The sequence below is a fragment of the Tachypleus tridentatus genome, chromosome 1 (assembly GCF_004210375.1).
Source record: "Tachypleus tridentatus isolate NWPU-2018 chromosome 1, ASM421037v1, whole genome shotgun sequence".
Lineage (NCBI taxonomy): Eukaryota > Metazoa > Arthropoda > Merostomata > Xiphosura > Limulidae > Tachypleus > Tachypleus tridentatus.
Window position 1 is genome coordinate 56,549,004 of NC_134825.1, and position 25,917 is coordinate 56,574,920.

At 32.8% G+C, this 25,917-nt stretch overlaps 1 protein-coding gene across 1 annotated transcript; it reads left to right on the forward strand.

Moving 5' to 3' along the window:
* Positions 1 to 451: 451 nt before the first annotated feature.
* Positions 452 to 25,146, forward strand: LOC143249306 (type I phosphatidylinositol 4,5-bisphosphate 4-phosphatase-A-like). Its single transcript, XM_076498914.1, has 8 exons — positions 452 to 585; positions 2,229 to 2,401; positions 2,942 to 3,048; positions 4,220 to 4,322; positions 12,292 to 12,341; positions 12,659 to 12,749; positions 19,128 to 19,182; positions 22,639 to 25,146. The coding sequence occupies exons 1-8, from the start codon at positions 492 to 494 to the stop codon at positions 22,722 to 22,724; spliced, it is 759 nt and encodes a 252-aa protein (XP_076355029.1). The 5' UTR covers positions 452 to 491; the 3' UTR covers positions 22,725 to 25,146.
* Positions 25,147 to 25,917: the final 771 nt, after the last annotated feature.

The window sequence follows — 25,917 nt, forward strand, 5'->3', positions numbered from 1 at the left end:
TTTATTTGGGAAATTCCCATTTGTTCATCCTAATCGTTTGAATATTGTTTGTTTGTTTATGAATTTCGCGCAAAACTACACGAGGTCTATCTGTGCTAGCCGTCCCTAATATAGCAGTGTAAAACAGGGAAGGCAGCTAGTCATCACCACCCACCGCCAACTCTTGGGCTACTCTTTTATCTACGAAAAATGGGATTGACCAGAAGTTTATAACGCCCACACGGCTGAAAGGGCGAACGTGTTTGGTGTAACGGGAATTCGAGCCCGCCACCGTCAGATTGCGTCGTTTGGGTAAGTAAGAAATAATATCCGTTTTAACATCAATAGAAGTAATATTTATTAAAAAGATAATATAAAATTACACATAACTTAAGCATACGAAAAGGTGAAAAGTTTTGTTGTAGTTTCGTAAAATATATCACGCCAACGCTTATTTTATCTACTAGGGGTCTGCTGTCAAATGATCGATATTGGCAGGTGCAGATAGAATCATGGATAGAAACGAAGTAGATGAAAGAGCTCCTTTGATTGAAAACGAGTGTAACAGTTCTGTTTCATCCTACACTAGGAACCTACAAGTTTCAGGTTAGCTGTCATTTTTTGCTATTGTTATTTTTTTATTGTTAATTATTGTATTCATCAACAGCTATATAATTATTCTTCAATTTCTTGTTCTTCAGAAGTTGGGTCTTAAAATACTTGATTCTCGTTCTTACATCAGTAGCCCAGTAATAACGAAACACTTTAATTCTTTTACAGTGTTGCAGTTTAAGTGTTATACAAATGGCAATGATAATACTGACACAATAACAGTAACACTATTACGAGTCATGTTACTTTTAGTCACTGTAGCAGTAAATAAAAGTGAAAAAGTAACTTCAGTTGCAAGACTGGATGTCTTTACTGAAGCGAAGACTTAAGTTTTGGAGAGTATACTTATTAATTTTTTTTTTTTTAAATCGTAACAGGTACTATTAATAGTCGTAAAAGTATGGTATGTGAACATTTGGTACATTTGAATGTTAACTATACTAATTACTGTTGAGTATTTTACAGTTACTATTACTGATACTTTTACTAGGATTGTTAAATCTCAAATATGTGACTGGAGTAATTTCAGTTTAGAGCAAGTGTCACATAATTAACCTTACGATCTGATGCACAGATATGTACTGGTGTAATATATGCCCACAACTACTCACTTGGTACTAAAGTAAAACTTTGTAGCCCATTAAAGTATCAAAAAAATTCAAGTACTACATCAGTGTGCCATGTTCAAAACAAGTGAATCAGCAAGCTGTTGACTATTCCTCCATCAAATTGAGTGCTACTTGAAGATGAATTGCATGGTACAGAGCACCTTTTCAGAACATTGCATGCATGTACAACCATTTTTTACTGTGGTGTATGTGATGGCAAGTCCATTTAATCTGTAATAGGTGACAGAAAATAGTTTGGGGATATCTGTAACTGTGGACAACCTATTTTCTGTATTAGCTGTAACCATTGAATTCAAAATTGAAACACCAAATTTCCATGAGAATTATATGCAAGACTATTCTCATTCAAAAGGAAACTTCAACTCCATGTTACTTTTCTTCCTGTCTCAATAAACCCTTAATTCATTTTGCTAATTGCAGAACTTTCCAGAGCTTTTGTTGAAACTTTGGTCAAGATTAAGTTTCTGTAAAAATGAGTTTGTCTGCTTTGTTGCATGCATAAGGTTTTATTCCTGTTTTTAATATGGAGAACATTTGCCCTTAATTAATTCTCAATCTTTCATAGGGAAAACCATTAATTCTTCAGCAAAAAGGGGGCAGAGCTTGTGTGGCACACCTCTATATTGCATTATAGTTTGCATAGTAATCTGTCACTTTTATAGTATTTATACAGTGATTGTATATTTGATCATTAACTTTCTAGTACAGGCTCACTCTCCAAGAAAAATGATGTCCTTCTCTCTTCCCCTGATGTGGGATCTGTATCAGTGACAAACATGAAGTATGGCTGTAGTATATTTTATCATCTAGTCAATACCCTGAACTACAAAAGTGAATTATTTATAAATGTTTACTTTCTGCGAGTACTTAATGGTTTCATAAATGTACATTACTAATTATTGGGTAATAAGATATTCACATTTGAAATGTTGTTCTGAACTTAGTTTGATGTAATAAACAAATGGAGCTTGCCCTTGCATGTAAGTGTGTTGCATTTAATCTTTACAGATGTAACAAAAGTTACTATCTCCCCAATTGAACCAGATGAACTGCCTCCACCATACACTCCTCCCCATGGTGAAGTGCCTATGGTAACATGCTGTGTCTGCAGGTCTATGATTGACATAACTGGCAAAAAAGAACAACACGTAGTCAAATGTGACAACTGTAACGAAGCCACTGTAAGTACAGGTTAAAGTAGTTGAGGAATATTTCAAAAAAGTTTACCATACATTAACCTTTACCAGAATTTATTATACTGACCAGGCTAGACCAGAATATAAAAATGTTTTTTGCTATAATTTTTCACTTTTCCTTTGTACTTTGGCTAAACTCCGTTACACCTTAGCCATGATGGTAAAACATTTTTAACTAAGTTCTTACTTGATTTTAATTACACTTCCCATACATATAAATACTTATTTCTAGTTTTAAAAACTATAGAACAGTTTTAAAACTTAAACCTCTTGTAGCAGTTGTAACTGTCAAATTTACTCTTTCCAAACTCTGACATAAACTTACAATTATATACAGTTAATTCAACCAAAGATGTTTCCCAAAGTAGATTGTTCTTATTTGAATGTGTATTGTTTTGAGGAGCTCTTTCGTGTGTCAAAGAACAGTTATCTTTATAGCTTTTTATAGTGTCAGGAAGTGTGTAGAGTTGATTGCTTGACAAAATGTTATTTTATAATCAGACTAATCTTTAAATTGTATTTCAGCCAATCAAGAATGCTCCACCAGGAAAGAAGTATGTACGTTGTCCCTGTAACTGTTTGTTGATATGTAAAGCTACTTCCCAGAGAATTGCATGCCCTCGACCAAATTGGTAAGTGTAGTATATTAAAGAATAGATTGTATGAGAAAATGGTCGTATGTTGAAATTATTGAAATGTGAATGTTGTGTCAAAAGAAGTACAGTTATGCTAAATGAAAGAAATATATATAGACAATAATAAACATACAATTAAGTAATTAGTAAGGGTGCTGCAATATGAAAGGTAAGGCTTTGATTTAAATTCTATTTCTTATTTGTATTTTTGACATTTCCTCGTAAATAAAACCATAACTTTTTGTTTTGTTACTCTTTTAAAAGGAACAAGTTATTTTTATTCTTTTGAATGAAGATATTTTGTCAAATGGTTGGATAAAGCTGTACAATTCACTTGATGAAATTTTAATTAGTTAGTATCTTAAAATGTATTTGTAAAATACAGTATTCAAGAAATAAATTCTTTATAAGAAGTTCAGTATCCATAACAGGCACAATGTAAGTAGCCCACTGTTAATCAATATTTTATTATTTACTGTTACAAGTACCTTTATCAGCTGTTTTGATTTATGTTTGATTCCATAAATTTCAACCAGTCTTGAGACTAAAAGGTTTGTGATTGAGCAGGAAATATGATAATCATGAAAGAAAAGCAGTTTTAATGTTTCTCAACATTATTGTAGAATAAGCTGTATTGATTAGGATTGGAAATAATGCCTTGGTGTGACATATTTTGCCTTTCTTTTAAGAATGATTTAAGGTGAAAACACTCAATCAAATAAGTAAATTTTAAACACCAATTACTTTTGGAAAATGTTAGAAATATTCCATGCTGTATGTGAGAGAATACCATGTGAAACATAAACAATAACTAAGAAAATGTAAAAACAAAGACTTTGGTCTTTCAACTTCCTTTTAAATCTAAGCCATAGCAAGGTTCAAAATTCGTACATTTTTTCTTCTTCCAAATTGTTAATTCAATATAATTGGTTTTATGGCCAATAAACTAATTATTGATTATTAAATCAGTACCTTTGTACATGAAACATAATGACAGCAGTCATTCATCTTTTGTGTTTTCAGTCTCAGCCAGTTGTAACACTTGAATTGCTATTCGGTGTTCAATTATGAATTTACCTAATGAGCTACATTTTAAGAAAAGTTAGTGGTTGAAATGTTAAGGCATTCTCCTTGAGTGATTAATGCACATTTTTCTTATTTTAATCAGTAAAAGGATTATCAGTTTGGCACAGAGCTCCATTACCCCACCACCATCACATGTTCCTGGAATGTGTCGAATATCATGTGGACATTGTCAGAGGATCTTTTTGGTAGTATATTTGACAATATTTATGGTTTAAGTGAAGCATTGTATCAGACACTTAATATTCAACAACTTTTCTCTACCCAAACAATACTAATATCTAAATTGGAAAAAAATTAAAATCAAAGCCTACAATTGTGTAATAGTCCTAGTTGTAGTTAGCATAAATTTTTTGTGTAATTCATGATCATTGCTAATTAGATACTCTTCTAACCATTATAAAAAATGTTTATATGTTTCTTTAAAAAAATATTTTATCACTTTTTTGATAAATATAAGTGGCACGTTTGATGTTAAAAGTTAAATGAATTATTATAGGACAACATGAAGATTAACATACTATACATTGTACAAAATTATGAAAGTTGTGACAACTATTGATGTTTAGATGAATAATATTTTATCAGAGTAGTTGTAAAATAATTATCAAGGATTTTAAGAATATCTTTTAATTTCTAAAAAATAGACATTTTAGATAATTCATACTTTTACATTATATAAATTATTTTGTACGTCTTTTTTGTTTTATTAAAGCATGAACATTTCAGCTGCAAAACTATTAAAAGTTTAAACAGTCTTCCCTGTAACATAGTAACAAATGTTTAGTTTCCTTTAATTAAAATGACTTTCCCAAATAAACATTTTCTTTTCATCCTCAAATTACCAACTTATTTTAACACTATTTACTACTGTGTATTGCACATTGACTAATTTTATATTTCTGCATGTCAAAATACTCAACGTAAATATATTATCAAACATTGAGTGCTATCCCTCATTTTCTGTGCAGATGCATGGAACACCTTAAGAATGACTAGTTGGATTAATTAAAATATTGTTTTGTTGTGAGACTGGTTTATTATTAGGGTCCTTGTTACCAACAAAATCATGAGTTCACAAATGATACCCCTCGGTGTGGATTTCTGTTCGTGGTGAGGGGACCTCCCAGGGAAGGTTCTGTTCTATCTGGTTACCTTCTCTGGGATCTAAACATCCACCCACGTGTTTGCCGTGGGTGGCGACCCGTGAAGGGGAGGAGAGGATCCTGGTGGTTGAGGGGTCCAACCCTAACACAACACTTTGACCTTGAATTCCTGTAGACGGGCAGCCTTTGGGTGACTCCCCTTGGGTCAATCGGCTGGTCCACTTGGGCTAGAGTCAACCAGGTACCAGTGTTGGAAGTTCTCAACGGGTGTTGTGGACATTGTGTCTGATGCTGGTGTTTGGGTATAGTGCTCACGAAACCCTGGCGTTGCTGCATTGTCCTTGCTTGACTTTGTAGTGCGTCCCCTTGTAGGGCTCCATGGTGGGTGGGGTCAGTGGGTACTGAATTTTTCCTTTTTCCTATGGATCCTCCAAAAAATTTAAATAAAATTGTGAAAAAAACAGTCAATGGGTAAGCGACCACGTCTTGAAGACTCTGAACAGCAATCTTCAACATCTGTAACACACGTACCTCATTTTCTTATCTTACATTCTCTTTCGGAAAAATTTTTAGAGCAATTGTCCCCCTTTTTTATTCAGAAGGGATTAGAGGGACTTGCTGGCTCTCCAAAGTCAGTAAAGAAGCTTCGATCTGGAGACGTATTGGTTGAAACATCCACATCCTAACAGTGAACTCCTCTTGAATTCAAAGGCAATTGGGTATATACCTATTGAGGTTACGCCTCATGCTACCTTGAATTCATCACGAGAAGTTATTGTTTAGAGGGATTTGAAGAACGTCCCCGAGTCAGAGATTCTCGCTGGTCTCTCCACTCAAGGAGTTTCTACAGTGAGGCGCATCTCCACTCGCAAAGATGGAGTTACACTGCCAACAAATACCCTCGTTTTGACATTTACTTCATCACGTGCACCTGCCACCATCAAGGCAGGTTATCTCATTTGCAGGGTTCAGCCATACATTCCAAATCCTCTCCGATGTTTCCAATGTCAGAGATTCGGCCACTCAAAGACATCATATCGTGGTTCCCTGACATGTGCTCGTTGTGGGGGCAAGGACCATGATGCATATGAATGTGACATGGACCCACATTGTGTCAACTGCAATGGTTCTCACCCCTCTTACTTTCGTTCTTGCCTAAAATGGTTGGAGGAAAAAGAGGTGCAGCGTTTGAAAATGATACATAACGTTAGTTATCCTGAGGCTCAGAAATTGCTGCCCACCACTCCATCTCGGACATATGCTGCTGCACTTCATTCCACAACTACAGTGGGAGTGCAGACAGATTTCTCTGTGCCTCCAAGAGAATCGTTTTCAAAACAAATGAAAAGCCTTTTGACCTCCGTGGTTAAAAAGGTTGATGAATCGACTTCCACACCCATCTCTGTTCCTCCCATACGTTCCAGTAAACCTCAAGATTCACGTCCTTCAATTTCAAATACAGGCATTTCTTCTGATACATCTTTTTCTCCCACCACAAGAGACAAAACAATCATTCGTTCACGTCCTCAGTCACTGGAATCCCCTTCCAATAACAAAGACCTGCCCACTCGACCCAGGACAGGATCCATGGAGGTTGATAGACCTCCTCCGACTAAGGACAGTAAGGAAAAAAGACGTGGTTGTAAACAGAAGGGTTCTCCAGCCACTTCACCTTCCCGTTCTTAAAAATGGCCACCTTGATACAATGGAACTGTCAAGGTTTACGTTCTAATCTGGATGATATCAAAAACTGATTGCTTCCTACCATCCTGTTTGTCTTTCCCTACAAGAAACATTTCTCAAACCTGCTGATACAGTCCCCATTCGGCAGTTTTCTCTATACAGAAATGACAGGCTGTGTGATGGACGAGTACATGGAGAGGTGGCACTATTGGTTGATCAGCATGTGCCCACCCTGTCTTTGTCACTCAACACACCCTTGGAGGCCGTAGCCATTCGTGTTTCCATGGGTCATACCATCACTGTTTGTTCTCTCTACCTGTCCCCTGGAGAGACATATAAGCAATCAGACTTTGATGCTTTCTTTGAACAATTGCCGTCTCCATTTCTAATCCTGGGGGATTTTAATGGACATCATCCCCTCTGGGGAAGTGCTGTTATTGATGGGAGGGGTCAATCTGTAGAGCGTATGTTCTCTGATCACAATCTTTCTCTTTTCAATACTGGTTCTTCCACTTATTTTCATGCACCCAGTCAAGCCTTTACCACTATTGATCTCTCGGTTTGCTCCCCTTCATTATTCTCCCATTTGTCATGGAGGGTTGACAGTAATCCACTAGGCAGTGATCATTTTCCTATCCTTTTGAGAGAGACTGGCCGTGGTCAATGCCACCCTACCCACGTGCCCCGGTGGAAGCTGGATCAGGCAGACTGGTCCACTTTCACTGCTCTCGCAGAACTTGATCCTGCCATCGTAAATCAGCTATCAATAGACAACTGTGTGGCAGCGGTAACTGGCTGTATTATACAAGCAGCTGCTCAGTGTATTCCTTAAACCTCGACACGTTTTCCACGATATCCTTGTCCATGGTGGAATCCTGCTTGCCACTTAGCACGGAAGGCTCAAAAACGGGCCTGGGATACTTTTCGTAGATATCCCACACTTTCGAACCGTGTCGCTTTCCAAAGGGGCCGTGCACATGCTAGGTGGGTAAGACGTCAAAGCCAGAAGGAATCTTGGATTAAGTTCACAACTAGCATATCTTTTACCACCAGTTCCAAGATCATATGGGACAGGATTCGAAAGGTTAATGGGCACTACAATTCTGTCCCCCTCTCGATCTTACTCTCTGATGGTCAGGAGGTGGCTGATGTCCAGAGCATCGCTGATACTCTAGATGAAAGCTTTTGCCGGGTACCTAGCACTTCTGCTTGTTCCTCCACCTTCTTGGCCATCAAGACTCGGGCAGAGCATTCACCTCTTTCCTTTCGAACTGACTGTTTCTTTGACTATAATTGTCCCTTTACACTGGTGGAACTGAAAATGGCCCTTCATCAATCTGCCAGTACATCTGTTGGACCAGATGATGTTCATTATGACATACTGCACTATCTGTCTCCTGCTTCTCTTGATGTCCTTCTGATTGTCTTTAACCGGATCCAGCAGGAGAATGTTTTTCCTGATGCCTGGTGCCAGGCTATTATTTTACCTTTCTCTAAGCCAGGGAAAGATCCCAAGATTCCTTCAAACAACCGTCCAATTACTTTGATGAGCTGTCTCTGTAAGACCTTAGAAAGGATGTTTAATGCTCGTCTTGTTTGGTTCCTCAAATCAAACAACCTCGTTTCGCCCACCCAGTGTGGGTTTCGACGACAGCACTCCACCACAGACCACCTAATTCAACTTGAAACATCAATCAGAGAAGCCTTTCTCAAATGCCAACATCTTGTATCAATATTCTTTGACATAGAGAAGGCTTACGACACAACATGGAGGTATGGCGTTTTGCAAGACCTCCATACATATGGGTTACGTGGCCATTTACCCATGTTTATTAAAAAATTTTTAATGGACAGGAGATTCCAAGTTCGTGTGGGTTCGACACTTTCCCATTCTATTGTACAGGAACTTGGAGTCCCTCAAGGCTGTGTTTTGAGTGTCACACTTTTCAGTATAAAGATAAATGCCATCACTGAACAACTCCCTCTCACTATTGCGAATGGGCTGTATGTCGATGACTTTCACATCTCATGTCAGTCGTCAAACATGAGATATATTGAGCGGCAACTACAAACTGCCCTCAATCGTGTACTGAAGTGGACTATGGTGAACGGCTTTAATTTCTCTGTCTCTAAAACCTTATGCATGCACTTTTGCCGTCAACGGGGTATCCACCCTGAACCTGAACTTCATATCGGTGAAGTTTTGCTTCCAGTGGTCCCGGAGACCAAGTTCTTGGGGCTTATCTTTGATTGTAAGCTGACCTTTATACCACACTTAAAGCAGCTTCAGATGAAATGCACAAGAGCACTGAACATCCTCTGTGTCCTCTCTTCTACCAGTTGGGGAGCAGATCGATGTTCAATGTTAAAGGTATATCGTGCTCTTATTTGATCAAAACTCGACTATGGATCAATGGTCTATAGCTCTGCCAGACCCTCGGCCTTAAAGATGCTGGACCGCATTCATCACCAAGGACTTTGACTCTGCACTGGGGCTTTCTATACCTCTCCAGTTCAAAGCTTATACGTTGAATCTCATGAACCTTCTCTGCACCTTCGCCGTTTGCAACTATCTTTACAATATACTTCATAACTTTGTTCCTTAACAAAGCATCCCACTTGGGGAAGTGTTTTCCTTCCTCGGTGGGCCGTACTTTTTCAGAACAGACGATCTGTCATTGCTTCGTTTGGCCTTCGCATCCGGGCGCAATTGGATGAATTGGGTCTGTCCTTGGATAACATTGCAGATTCCACAGGTCAACCCATCCCACCATGGCTTATTACAGCCCCCAAATGTGATCTCTCTTTCAGTCATCTAAAAAAGGCAGATACTCCAGATTGGAAGTATCGTCTTTTTTTTAATGAACATCTTTCGAACACTCATTCAGTTCCCATTTATACAGATGGTTCCAAATCAGGTAATTCAGTGGGCTCTGCTATGGTTTGCTGTGGTTCAGTAGTTGCGCGCAGAATCCCCTCTACAGCTTCTGTGTTCACTGCTGAACTGTATGCCATATCTCTTGCCCCGGATCATATTGCAGCTGAGCAGTACTCCAACTGCACTATTTATACTGATTCACTTAGTTCTATACTAGCCCTGGAATCGCTTCACGTTGGCTCACACCCTGTTCTCGCTGATATTCAAAACCGACTGGCCCATTTCTCATTAACAGCTACTTCTATCCAGTTTTTCTGGATACCAGGTTATGTTGGTATTCCGGGAACGAGCTTGCAGACACGGCAGCTAAATCTATCTGCTCCGGCACTATCACCTCTGTGCCTATTCCATACATGGACTATGGTCTTGTCATCAAGGCTCGGCTTTGTGCCAGCTGGCAGTCCACTTGGAGTGAGCAACACAACAACAAGCTTTTTCAAATCATACCCTATATTGGACTTTGGCCATCTAGCTTCCGTAAAGTTCGGAAGGAGGAAGTTGTTCTAACTAGACTACACATTGGTCACAGTTTTTTAACTCATCGTTTTCTTTTATCTGGAACTGATGCACCAGTGTGTAGTTTGTGTGACACTCAACTCACAATCAGCCACATTTTACTTTCTTGCCATCATTACAATTCTCAACGATGGCAATATTTTAAACATATTTTTTCCCAGGGTCTATCTGTAACATTGGACAGTGTTATTGGTGATAGTGACACTGTCCACCTTGATACCGTTTTTAATTTTTTAATGGCTATTAATCTTTTTAATCTCATTTAAGTGTTGCATATTTATTCATTACACCTTTTTAATTGTGGTTCCTTTTTTACAGTTTTATTCTCTCTCGTTCAATTTGACATTGGAAAATGGCCAGAACATTAAATAACTCGACACCAGGACTGGAAAGGCCAACTTCTGGTGACTAACGCTGCTGTTTGAACTATCCATTTGAACTATTCGTTAGTTATCCTGGCGAGTTGTTATTACACTTTTGCTGCATGTCATTTCACACTTTTACTACTTTACCTTTTAGTACTGGCCATAATGACACATAACCCGGAACCAGGACTGGAAAGACCAACTTCAGGTGACTGACAGTGGTTCTTATACTTACCTGTTAGTCTTCCTGGCGGGTTATGATCATTACCATTCTGCTACAGGTAGTCCTTTACAACTTTGTAGACTGGATGTCAACATTGGTTTTTACGCCATTTTCTGTTTTAATTGCTGTTTTGTTTTTACCTTCATTTACTTTTACAAATTTTACTCCATTTACTTGACTTTTATCTTTTTACTGGACATTTGGCAACTCATTATTATAATTTTGCTATGTGTCTTTTAAAACTTCTATTGTTTTACATTTTGATAATGGCTGCTATGACACATAACCCGGAACCAGGACTGGAAAGGCCAACTTCAAGTGACTGACTGTGGTTCTTGAACTTACCTGTTAGTCTTCCTGGCGGGTTATGTTCATTACCATTTTGCTAGAGTAAGTACTTTACAACGTTGTAGACTAGGTGTCAACATTGGTTTTATACTTTTTTTGTTTTACCTTCATTTCCTTTTATGTATTTTACTACATTTACTTTATTTTTACCTTTTTGCTGGAGGTTTGGCTCAGATAGCCTAGCTGCTTTGTGCCATAAAACACTAAATCAATCAATCACAAATGATATGGGAAATAAATAGTTTAAAAACAGTGTTTTTAGGGTTATTTAAATAATTTTAAGTTTTATACAATAGACCAACTACTTTTTTTTGCTTAATAATAGTTATTTTTATGCATTGGGAGATGTTAAAGTACATCTTGTTACATAATAATTTTAAATCCTTCCTACATGCCTACCTGTTATCTATTTGTGAGAAGGTGCTAGCTCTGTACAAGGTGTTTATTCATCACATATCTAAATAACTATATCATACTATGATTCTGATATAACAGTAATTCACATTTGCCAAAGAAATTGCTAAACCATTAGGTCTGTTAAAATCATTTTCCAGACTAAAACATTTATCAACATGCTGAGATCAACTTTCAAGCATGCTTTATTAGACCTCATGCATTTAAATAAATAGAATGTTTCTCTAATAAATAAAACAATACAATTTGGAGGTTTACATGATCTAATATAAGCTGATTATTATATGTATCGAGTTGTATGAAAATGTTAATTACACATGTGTTTAAATTTGTATTTGTTTTATAAAATGTGAAGATTAAGCCAGAAAATTGTCAGTGCTAAACTGGAAAAATTTATTCACCGTATCATTAAAACATTCCTGAACTGAGTTATTGTACTTACATTTCCTAACTATTGAGTTTATATTTTGATTACTCTTTTTATAAATTAGTAAAAACATGCAATACAGGATTCACAAAATGCAATCCATTAATATATTTTTGTTCTGCATTTTTGTCTTACAGTTCAATACCCTTAACAATGCATTGGCACGTTGTCCTCACTGTAGGAGAGTGTAAGTACATATATACTTTGTTTTTTAAACAAGTTATATAAAACTTTGTATAGATGTAAAATACAAATTAATATTAATATTTTTAACAAACAAAATTAATCTCATTTAATAATTGTGATTTGCTATGTTCCAATAAGTGAAAATGTGTTTTTACAAACACTCTGGATTCATTACACTTTGTTCATTAAAGACTTTTAAATATATATTGAAAAGAGAATTAACATGTACAAACGTTTTAAGATGATAAAATGTTTTAAAAAATTGTACTGTAGTTATCCTTTGAAGTTTTGATTAATGTTTCATGTATTTTTCTTTAGTTCAACTGCTGGCTCAGAATTTGCTCGTCGACGAGGATTTATTTGTTTACAATTAGCGACAGTATTTTTGGTTATTTCTCTAGGAGTTACGGTGAGCAGCTAAATCTTTAGTTTATTACATTTAATATTTCATCAGTATTGCCACAAAAATAAGAAAATATTTAAGGAATAATCACTTGGATAAATTTGACTGTGTATAAAAAAAAAACATTTGAATACTAATATTTATTTCAGGATTTGTTGTAAATTTGACGAATGTTACTATGTTTTGAAAGAAAGCTGTGTTTGAAAGATTTTGGTAAAATGTAAAAATATATTCAAAGTTTTATGAAAAATGAATAGAATTATTCAAGGTTATTCACTTCTAAAGTGGTATAAACCAGGATATAAATAATGTTTAACATTTTTGCATACAGTTAACACTAACTACATAATAAAAAATTAATTTCTTGAATTATGCAATCCCAGTTGCCAGTTTTTAACATATATTTCAGCATAATATCACCTATAAAAGTGTGGTTTCAAAATGACTTTTTGTTGCAAGTAGTGTTTATGTTTATAAGATTTGAATTGAAATAAGTAAAGTTGAGGTCTACATTTAAATTTACTTGTTTGTGTATCAAAGCATAGGAGAAAACAAGGTACAAAAATAAATTACCTCATTGTTATACAAATGCAGAAATATAAGGTAAGCAATATTTATATATCAATTTAATTATTTGAATTTAGGTCCAATTATGATACAAGTAAGACCTTGCTCACATTGACAAATGGATATAAATGGAGACTAAGAATGCTATAAACGGGAGGTATTCCTTGTATTTCTGTCAGATTTCTCCAATTTTTGCTATGATTTGACTATTTTGAGACACTTTTACCACCTTGATCTTACATACCTTTACCACAAGCATACCATATTGTGCAACAAAATATTCATCTCTCTTTAATATTTTAATAGTTCTTTAAAGGACTTCCTCTTTGTAACATTCTGTTTTTGTAGGAATTTCATCCAAATTAGGTTCACATTAAGGGGAGTTTTACCAGAAGTACTTGTTCTGGTTCTAACATCTCATTGTTTCTGTTTGTTTTTCCTGTTTAAGACATCTGGCAGGTTATAGTCACCACACTGACTTTTTTCTTTTCAGTTTCAAGTGTACCCTCCATTCAAATGACTGGGAAAAGGGGTATCTTGATTTAAAGATCTAAAGATTCTTTAGCTTGGACTTTAATAAAACATCTCACTATTTTCTACATTTTTGACTTCTAAGGTTAACTTACCAGTTCACTGCCCTTTTGTTTGAATTTTTTTTTCTTCGTATATTTTCTGTTGGCAAATTTAGGCCTTAACTGGTCATCCCCACTCACTCAACATTGATTTTCACTTTTATGTAAATTATTGGTTTCTTATTACTCTCTGCTGACATTTTAGCACATAGTTTATCACTAGCACTGTCTCACTATTTCATACATCTGTGGTTTTGAAAGAGCACTTTTGAAGGGACTCTTCATCTGTCTTCAATGGCTCTTCAGTCCTTGAATTTCATGTATACAAATCTATATTTACACTTACTGCCAAATATATCCTTTCTATTTTGGGAATGAGGGATCCATTTCACACTGCTATTCCCTTGGAATGTGCTCACACGTTATCTCCAATGAAATCTTGCATCCCAGTGGCATTTGACTACATATCTATTATCTTGACATCTTTACCTTTCAAGCATGTCATATTCCAAGTGTGATGAATATTTTGGCAGATTCTCCTCCCATGATCATTGTATTCTTCCCAGAGAGTACACTACTCATCGTTTGGTTTGTCAGTGGTAATGTAAATGGATAGGTTGTCCATTGGTTGATACATTTTAAATAGTAGACATCCATCTCTGCCTTCCTCCACTGGTACTTACTGGTACAATTCTGCAAGGAGTCAAATTCTCATCGTTTCTCCATTTTTGGCTGACCCAACTTTGACTTTCTCTGTTATTCATCTTTCTTAACTCAGTCTGTACTACTTATTTACAATGGAAGTAGGTATGTAACTCTTGTAAACATTCTTTATAAAAAATAAACTAGTAGTATAATAGTTTCATATTTGTCTTGAACAATCCTAAGATTATATGGTTTTAGAAAAGTAAAACATTTGATTTTTTCTACTATTTATAATAAAACATTTATTTAATGTAGCTATTTGCTCTAGATTGAATAATTCACATACAATGTGATTTTCATTTTGAGTATAAAAGTACTATTTATTATCTTATAGTTTTCACATTTCATTTGCATAATCTCCAGAACTTCCTAAATCAATAGCAATTTTTTTTTAAATATTTTATTTTCCGTTTTCTCTGTTACATCATTAACCCTACATATTAACATCAATGTATAGTGTAATGAAATTATTAAATTTAAGAATTTGGAAATATGTACATACCTTTTTAAATGTTCCTAGAATTTTTTTTTGTCACATTCATAATTTTACATCTTTATTTTTCAGTAAAATTTATTTTTAACTTTCCATTTCTTTGTCTTTTATTCTTTGCTGTTATGCCAACATGATCCCACAGTTATTATAGGGCCAGAGTCATCCATAAATTTTTTCACTAATGCTTGTACATATGAAGAATACCATCTTGCTTAGACATTCCCACAAGTCAAACTATATTAAGTTAAATGTATACAATCATAAAATTTTCATATACGCATTTATAAAACCAAATAATACATAACTAATTGAAATATAAACGTAAAAATTAAATGCAATCTAAATATTTAGCAAACTAATAAATATAAGGCAAGAAATACTTACCAAGCACTAGGTATACCTCAAGAGAACAATGGACTAAGCTCATTTTCTGTCTCATGATACAAATCTCTACACTGGTAGAGGTTTCTTCAGACTATAACTGAATAGTGCAAAATCTGCTATATTTATTGGTTGTAAGCATGTCATTCAATTTCAAACTGTCACCTGGAAATATAAATTTAACTTTGCAAGTGAGCATGGCTGACCTTAAGTTTAAAAATATTAGAATGTAAGATCCCCATTGAAAAATTCTTGGAAATTTTCCAGATGTTAATAAAAGTCAGGCAGAATTTTAATATTATCTTTTTTACTTAGTCTTTATTATTGTAGTATCTTGTATAATAGCTTAAAGTTTAAGACTTGTAACTGTGAGCAGATCATGTGACAGCAAAAACTTGCAGTTTTAATTGCTGTTTTAAATGTTTCTTTTTAAGATAAAGGGAGAAAACTTGGGAAATATAAAACTTTAATTTGTAACGTACTCGAAAATAGTAATTTTATTAAAATATATTCATATTAAAGTGATTTAATTAAAATTTGAATGTAACTCAATAACATGCACAGAAACAGTTTAAAAATGTCATCAGTAACACCCATGGTGATAGGGTTAAGAGAACATCTTTTACATAAGCATTGTACATTCATTTTTCACATTGAGATGTGTAGTTTCAAAGCTGACTTGTTTCTTGTCAGAGAAGCAACACTGATAAGGAATGAATAGCTTTAATAGGTCATTCTTGCCAGTGTTTTTCCCTTGCTGTCTACCAGTCTCATTGGACTATTTTCTAGAGTTTCATCCAGGGTGGAATGTACCATACAACTTTATTCTGACTTTCTCATATTTTTTTGTAATGCAGCATTCCCATTATACTATCCTTGGTTTGTTAAGCTCATTCTCAGGACCACACTGATGTTTTCAATTCTACCTGAGTGCCTACTGATTAGGCATGTTTTGTGACTTAGATGCCTTTTTAATTTCAAATGCTGCAAATTTTAGCCATACAAATATTTCTATCATCTACTCAATGACTGGTCATGTTCACTGAGAATCTTCCATTGACAGGGACAGAACAAGCTTTGTGCTCTGACCCTTGATATTTGTCTCATCACCACTTATTTATGTGTATGTCTGTTCAGGTATCTCCGTACCATAGGGTCTGGTCCTCTCCATCAATTTATTTCCAACCCAGTTCAATGCCTGTCATTCTGGTTCCACATTCAGCTCAAACTCTGCTTGATTATACCAATTGATGTTTTATGGTGTAAATATTTTACCTTTTTTATCCTGAAACCAAGCATTTGACTTATCAGTTCTCTCCACCTTCTCATTGTGGGTATTTTGACTTACAGTATTTCTTTCCGATTTGAAGTGAAAAAGTTTTAAAATGAATTTCAACCAGATGCTTACCTCTGATATACACTCTCACCAACCTTCACACAACTACAAAAAGAAATCCAGCTTGTGGCAGGAAGGAGAAGCTTGTGATGTTCTTCCAGTACTTGTGTAATAAGATGAGAACTTTGGGTAAGATTATGCATGTGTTGCATTGTTTCGAGGACAAGCGTGGTTGTTGAAAGAGAGAATGATTCAATAAGAATAAAATGCTTACATTTTTTTCTCAAATAAGTACTTGCTTTTTGGTTTGTTGTTGTGCAGCTTGGAGAGGATACTGCCTGTGTCCTTTCTGATGTTGATGTTGTTGACTGTCAGTGCAACTTTAGCCTGCTTTTTGTGCAACAGGCTTGTGCATTTTGTACAACTTTGTAACCACTGTGTAACCATAAAAGTATAATATAACTCTGAAACTCATTGAAAGTACTTAATGCATCTTCAAAATATTTGACAAGCTTTCAATAAACATCAAAAGTATTTTGTAGACAAAGCAATCAGAATTTTTAATTAAGTATGTTTACTAAGGAGTTGTCCTTAAACATATGGAGTCAGTGTTGAAACCTCCAAGTGCTAAATCATTTCCATATTAAAATTTAAAATATTTTTCTTGATATAAAAATTTTTAAATGTCATTTACTTTATCTCTGAAATATTTTAAATAGATATAAGTTGTTTTATTGGCTTTTATAGTAAAAACTTAATATTGTATCTGTTATTCTTTTCTACCCTAACTTTATACAAGATTGGTTAATTTGACCAACATTGTGACCACCATATAAATTATGAAATTTATTTAAATTATCCTTTTTTTTCTAAAATGACTAAATTATAACAGGGAACCACAATTGTTTATTTTAAGTAGCTTAAATCTCAACATTATATACACTTGTACTTAATTTATCTTTGAGCCATGTCTAACTATTAATTTGACCATACATCTTGTAAGCCACTTATTACTGTATCAAATTACATAATGTATGAGCTACTTGCAAGTATACCTCAAGAAAAAAATTATGATTTTTCATTATCTTGTCTAATCTTACTTTAATAATAATAATAAATAAAGACTACATGTGAATAACATGAATATAGTACTTACCTGTGTCCAATGTTTGTTCCTTTTGTTTTATTTTGGTAGGAGGTAGGTATTTTTAGACCATCAACTCTATGAGATTATTAGGCCACATTGCAATGCTATTAGTTGGTTATTTGCGCTTTAGGCCTTCTAACAGGGCACCAAGATCATCAATGCATTTGAGGCTCCTTATCATTATTAAGGATGTTTGTGGCTGGAAATAATGAAATGTGCAGCACTTTGTTGTTGTGCAGCTTGAATAGAACACTACTTGTGTTCCTTTTGATGTTGATGACTGTCAATGAAACTTTAGCCAACTTTTTTGTACTAATTGTACTGCTATACTATTTTTTATTTAATTAAATACTACACCTAAAATTGCAGAATAATAATATGCAAAAAGCAAACAGTATCTCACCACTATCAAAATTTTTCTGATTTTCTAACTATGATGACAGCCTTTAAAAATTCAATTAAGCTTGTTGATGTGATTCCTGTAAGAATTAATTTGAAACTGAATGATGAATCAGACAATGTCCTGTACTGAAAATAATATACATCATTTGGTAGATCAGACTTTGTGTTCTATTGGTTATAAACACTATAATATAAACTTTCAGAGAGAAGTGCTGATAGGTTGTAAAAGAGAGAATTTGAGAGGTGGGTGTGGCATGTGGATCTGATTTTCTGATTTATGGCTCTATAAAAAATAAGATGGAAGGCTTTACAGATTATGCTTTGCATTGATATTAGCTGTATTATAAGTAATTTATGTTAAGTTCCACACTTCTTGAAAGGGTGGTAAATAAATTAGCAAAGAAGGAAAACCTAGAGAGAAAATATCATAATTATTATACTAGGAGACTTAGAAGATTTTTAAAAATGCTTCCTTATAGCATTAAAAACTTAAAACATATGTTAAAATTTCATTTATTAAATACATTTCAATGTATTTAATTTCTGTATTAAATGTATTCTGTATTTAATGTATTATTTCTGTGTGTGGGTAACAAAGTAATTTAATTAAATTTTGAATGAGACTAAAGTACTGTGACATTTCCTCTTTTACCTACCTATTGCAAAATGATTTCATAAATGTGTAACTTTAGAATAGAAGTAATGTTGTCAAATAATATTTACTATATATTTCAACAGAGTGTAAAGAGAAATTCACAATGTGTGTGTTTGTTTCTTATAGATTGGAACTTATAAAATAGCTCAAAAGTCTGGAGGAATGTATGCTTTATATGCTGGTAAGATATTTGTTTTAAATTGGAATATATATATAATATGTATATGCATGTTCAAATTCTGTTTGAAATTAATTCCAAGTTAAATTATTAAATGGTATAAAGAAAATTATGGTTATAATAATAAAAATTTTATACTCTTTAAATCTACTATCATTTGCTATGTAACACTGTGGATGTTGAACTATGCACACTGTGCTTATAAACAAACACAGGCACAATCCATGTCACTTGGTTATTCCATTAGCAAAGAGAACATTTCCTTAAAATGTATTCCAGACCCATCAAAGGAAAAGATCTTTGTCCATGTTTACTTATGCTTTTCACCTTATAATGTTTCCTACAAGAAATTTTGTGCAACACCAAAACAAAATGACCCAGAACAATAAATAATTTAGTCAAAAGTAATATATATACATTTCATGACCAATATTCTAGTAATAAAACACAATAAACTAAAGAGATAGAAAACACTAAGTATGCCTCTCATGTTTCATATTTTTCACCTTTCAAAGCCAATAACTTTTATGTCCATTTTTCAAAATTTTGTTAGTTATATAAAAATTTTAGTTGATGTCCAGAACAAAGTGCATGGTTTAAATGTTTTCAACAGAGTGCACGTGGGCATTAGACATTAGAAAATAAATGAAATAATTCATCACATTTGTTTATAAAACAAGGAGCTGTCGTGAAAGTCTGAAAATACTTTCTTTTGTTGTCATTACTTAAGTTTCTGAACTAAACAAATGTGTTTATATCTATTTGCATATGTTTTACTATTGTTCATATATACCAATACTGTTTCACTGTTTCTTGAAGTTGTAGCTATACAGTACTTCTGCTTTACTACTAACTAAACAGTTCTATGTATGCTTTCTTTTTCACTGAAAGAATATTTTTCTTTTCCATTTATAATATGCAAGGTAGACAATCTTGGGTATTTGTATTTAGTTTTTGACAAAGCTTACAATTAGAAGGATATGGACTAGTGGTTATTACACCAATCTATCATTTTTAAGATCTTGTTGTCAAAAAACATGCTCCATAGTAGATCTGAACAATTCTAATCAATATTCTATGAGCATTAATTCCATTGATTAGTGTTACATAAATTAATTAATTAGTCAAAAAGTAAATTAACAGAATGTGCACAGGGTCAGTTCAATCAACTGATCCTGTATTGGAAAAGGAATGTTCACATTAATTCTGAATGCATGAAACATGGCAATCTTTTAGTGAAGTGTATAAGTACATTATCCAAAAAATATCAAATGTTTTACAAAATTATCTGTACTTAAATATTTGTGAATTAACTTTGTCAGTCTGACTTTGACCAGTTGGAGTTTAAGAATAAAGATACTTTTTGTGTATCATAGATTTTGCATGATTTCTGAAATGCTCATTGACAGTTTTTTAGTATCATGGTATAATGAATCTGGTATTTACTTTACCATCATCTGTTGCTAAATCAGCAGTGTAGGGTAAAATGAACAGTTGGTAAATTTGAAATCAAACATGTAACATCATACTAAATGGCACTCATTACATTAGGTTTAATCAAAATTAGCATTTCTAGTTGTGACAGTAGGCAATTGGTGCCAACCTTTTTCCTTTTGAACTTTCAACTAGAGGAAAGGAAACTCACTGATAACACCTACTAACAACTTTTGTTGTTTCTTGGAACTGTTAACTAAAAGGAAGGCAACTGGTTGGAAGCATTTATGCAAAATTTGTAGTTACTGTAACATAATTTCATAAACAGCAGCTAGGCATAACACCCAGCCAAAAGATAATAGGAAAATACTAATTATTATGTATTGGCAGTTATTTTGCAAGCTAAAGAATACGCTTTAGATACACTGAACATGTACATATTAAAATTGCTTGCTAATTTTCCATGGTTAACTAAGTTAGTGTGCATGCAACAATTTAAAAAAAATGTACTTTCTATAAAAAGGTGGCAGTGAGATATCAGTTGTTTTTATAGTTAATAGCTTGTACAATTACCTAAGTCTAGTTATTAATAATTTAGAGTACAAGAGATAATAAAAAGAAACATCTCTCCAACTCTTAATGATAATAACCTGTACACTTGATAAAGAAGATAACTACCAAGAATAAACAAGAAAGAAATTAAAAATGAGCAGTCATATTACTTTATGTCATAGGTCACCCAAAAAAAACAGAGGATTTGCTTATAGCATAAAGTCGTAACAATATTCAGAAGTCACAACACAAGACATTGCAGTTAATACATACCAAACCATCTAGAGATCCATTGAGGAAAAAGCACAATGTAAAAGCTCATGTGAATGTGGACTTCAGTGTAATGGAGAAACAAAAAGACCCCCAAACATTTTGTAAACTAAGGAGTATAATAGACACACAAGGTTCTCTGATACTGATATATATTTCCAATAACCATCATACCAGATAAGACTACAGTTAAATGGATTATTACTAAACTGATGCGATATGAAACCATAAAAGAAAAAATGAAAGGTAAAAGAAGCCTTCTAATTCCACTTTAACTGACAACTCACTTAACCAATCTAGCATGGAATTCTCTAAAGTCTCAATCTTCTTGAAACATTTAAAATATTTGGGTCAAATCCTAATTGCAGAAGATCCTGTACCAACATTTAGCACAGTACCCTGTCTAATAAGAAAACCAAGGATCAATTATTGGCCCCTCTTCACTAATAATCCTCACGGAACTTCCCTGAAGAAATCATATTTTCAAGTAAAATGTACTGCATAAACCAATTAACATTTTAATATACTAAAAAATAATGAATAAATAATTAGACTCAGATCATCATTTAGGCTGTTAACCATGATAATAAATGAAAGTGTTAATAAACATAAATTGTTGTACAGAATTTGTACATACAATATATTTCATGATAGCCTAATATATGTTATACTATGTGAAAAAATGCACCAAAATTGAATAAAATTTCATCAAATATTTGTCAAATATTTTTGTAATTCCTATAGTGTATCCTTGGTATGGGTTCTGGCTTACTCTCCAAAGATCATCTAGCCCATTATGTAACTTTGTGCTTAACAACAGTCAAACCAAGTTATATAATATAAATTGAGAAATAAAAAGTTACAGCTTAAAGATAAAAAAAAAAAAAAAATGTCACTTGTGTATGATTCAAACTAATTCCATTACACTTCACATGTGTGAAACCTTGTATGCTGTTATAACATTTTAATGTTTGGTGTAAAGGACCAGTTAAACTACAGTTGATTTGTTCTCTGCTTTAATTATATATATTATATGAACCTATTTTACAAACAATTAAATCTTTGTTTACACTTTAAACTACTTTAGGTTCATAGTTGAAAATTCCATTTCTTATAAAACAATGTGATTTTTTGGAATGCTTATTTTAATAAATCTCTAAGTAATCTACTACTTATATTAATGCCTTTTTTTTCATTTTTCAGGTTGTTTTCTGGTTTTTGCCATATTCTTTATTCGATCCATTTATTATTTTTCAATGAGGATAAGCACAATCCAAGGTACAGCTTAAGTGAGGTTAAAATATGCTTGTAATGATGCTACTTAAGTGCCGTTTCACCATCGCTTGACAGTTATTTCCATAGCTGTGATTTACCTTTATAATAGAACAAATTAAGAATGTTATTTAAAGACATGTATTTTTCCAGACTGCATAGTCTAAATAACTAAAAGAAGTTTAAAAATGGTAGTATTGAAATAATCATGTGTATCTAAGATACTTGCATTTTTTTTGGATTGAATAACTGCATTTCTATAATATTTGTACTATCATATATGTTTGTCAGTCTCTTTTTTCTTTTCTAAACTTTCCAAACTGATGTTTTATAAAATTAATTTTGAAGTTTATTGAATTATTTTTCTTTGCTAATAGATTTTATTTTCCTAATCTAAAATGTGTTAACTTTTTTTAATAGGATTTACCTTGATATGTTGTTGGTTTGAAATTAGGATAATGTACAAGTTAAAATTAAGGTTAAGATGTGTTCAATAAGGTTCCTCATATATCCAAACTTTATTTTTGGCTGAATGTACATATATAAATATTAAAATCATTACACAACTTTATCAAATCCATTTTCAAGTTTGCCACTCAATTTTGAAGAGTTTCAAAATGTCATACACAGTATTTATAACTTTTTTTAATAAAAAATAAATTATAAAACTATTTGTGCTAGCTACTATAAAAATCAGCTATTATAGAGTGTTCTTGGGTACCAGATCAACAGGTAGTAAACAAATTGTCATCATGTTACTGTGCAAATATCTGTTTTGTTTAAAATAAATGTTATTGAGCTCTTGATGAAATTACTGTAAAATATAGCTTAAATATAAGTTAATGTAACTTAAAACTGCAATCTACAAGTCTTAAATGAATCTAATTTTTCATTATTTTTCAAAAAAAAATGTACTGTATGCTGTTCATTGGTGTAAATATGTCACCCTCAAAACTGCTAAAATTTGTTTTTTTAATGTGACATTTCATATTTTGCTTAAGTTTTAATGTGTGCATACCAGCTTCTCAGATGACAGATAAAATTAACACAATCATTCTAATAATTGCCTGTAAGTTATATGAGAAAGTTAGAAGTGTTCAAGGTTTAAAAAGAAAAAATATTTATGGTCTGATTTAACTGTGATATTAGTTTACAGTAAGTTCTTGGATTTATATTTGTTTACTCTTTGTTTTCTAGTACTTGTTTTCTTGCATTTGAAAAATATTGATTATAGACTTTTTCATGTACATTTTTTGTTTTAGAAAATTATTTGATCACACATTCACTTGCTAACTACATTATAAAATTGAGAAGTTACATCTGAATTTTCAAAATTTAACATTCATTTCCATGTTTGCACCTTTTGTACTAGGTTCATCAAACACTGGCAAAGGGTTTTTTTTTGTCTTTTGTTGATTATTATATATTCTGCCTACAATATTAAAAATGTGAACAATAATCCTAAAATGTTTAAATGAATAGATCATTTCCCAATTGTTATATTTCTGCTTCTGGATATTTTTTTTCATTGACTTTTTGTTCTGGATTTTGAATTTCTCATACATGATTTTTACTTTTCTACTGTAATTTTTGAAACCTAATAATAATACATTTTTACATTTTACTTAAATACAAGGTGATTTAAGAAGTTGGTTTAAAAATAAGATGTATTTGATTAGTAGTTACTACAGTAGGTTTAATCTCACAACAAATATATCTTGATCCTATTATCAAGTTAAGATTGAGATTAGTCTTATTTTAGCCCCAGTCAAAGTGTTTGAAGATTGAGATTAGTCTTTGTTAGCCCTAGTCAAAATGCCTGAATTGTTTTTTGAATGTTCATTTATAGAAAGATCTCATATTACAGAAAATTGATATCTGACTTGGTTTAGCTTTACCTAAGTAGACAAAAGCTTTTCCTGTTCTTTGGTAATGCTAATATTGACATTTAAAGACCTAATTTGAAAACTTTGTAAGCATATAGAAAACAATATCTCTGGATCTATTTCTTAAAAGCTAAATAAATGCATTATAAATTTTTGGTACAGTTGATATATTTAAGCATTGTCTCTTGTTCCAACTTGTTAAGTCAATTAACATTTACATAACTTATTTTTTTTTTTAATGTATTGGTGAAAGTAAAATGAGAACCGTAGTCTATTCTTGAATTTATCATGTCACTAGGTTGGACCAGTTTCTTGGAATCCTGCCTGTTGTTAGTAACCATGATGAGGGTTGTATTTTATGTATATATTATTAATATTTTTGTTATGGGTAGCATTAAAATTTTTGTTATTGGATGATGTATTGAGTCAGGACCATTATCAGTGTTTTCTTATTTTCAGTTTGTTGTAATAGTTTAATGGTCCAGTCTTTGTAATATTGGGGGTTAAAATTAATGTTATCTATGAATTAAACTATTTTTTCTATTCTGTTGAATTGTCTGTACCTTTCACTATAACATTACAATTTACTGCTGAAACCTCACAGGTTTGACATATATGTGATTCTGACTTAAAGTTAACTTTGTAAACAATTAATATAATCAATGGTTCAGATTGTGTTTCTTTTATATATAAATTACAATTTATGATTTGCAAAAAACATAATTAAAGGTAACTAAATCTAATTTTGTAAAATAAAGTACTCATATGAAATAGTTTTTCTAGTCATTAAATGTTTTTATTTTTAGTGTAATCTTAAAATTGTTTTGAGTGCTTAGTTATGGGGAAAAAAAGATTTTAAGCTAAGTTCAAGTGTGTAACTTTGATAAATGATTTGGTACTACTCTCTATTATCCATACTTCCTGTTGAATTTCCAGTTAAAAGAATAATATTGATTTGAATAGATGAACATTTATTCAAACAAGCTTTTGAGATAAGCAATAAAACTGTAAACTGTTGGTTTTAGTTATCTTAAATACTGTCATTCCACCAGTAGAAATAGATGCTGTGAGAGGATAATTTTTCATTTATTTTAAAAAATGTTTTGCAGTTTTGAAATGCCATAGTTTTTGCTATATTCAAAAGTAATTTAATTCTGTTTACTATTATAGAATATAAAAATTGACAGGTAGCTATGCTGGTTCATAAGAATGATAACATAAGATGGCTAAAATACACACTTGTATCCCTATACACTCATACATATATTAATGTGTAGTAGTGCTAGTTTTAAAGAATTGTGTACTTTTCCAGTCATGCCTTTAT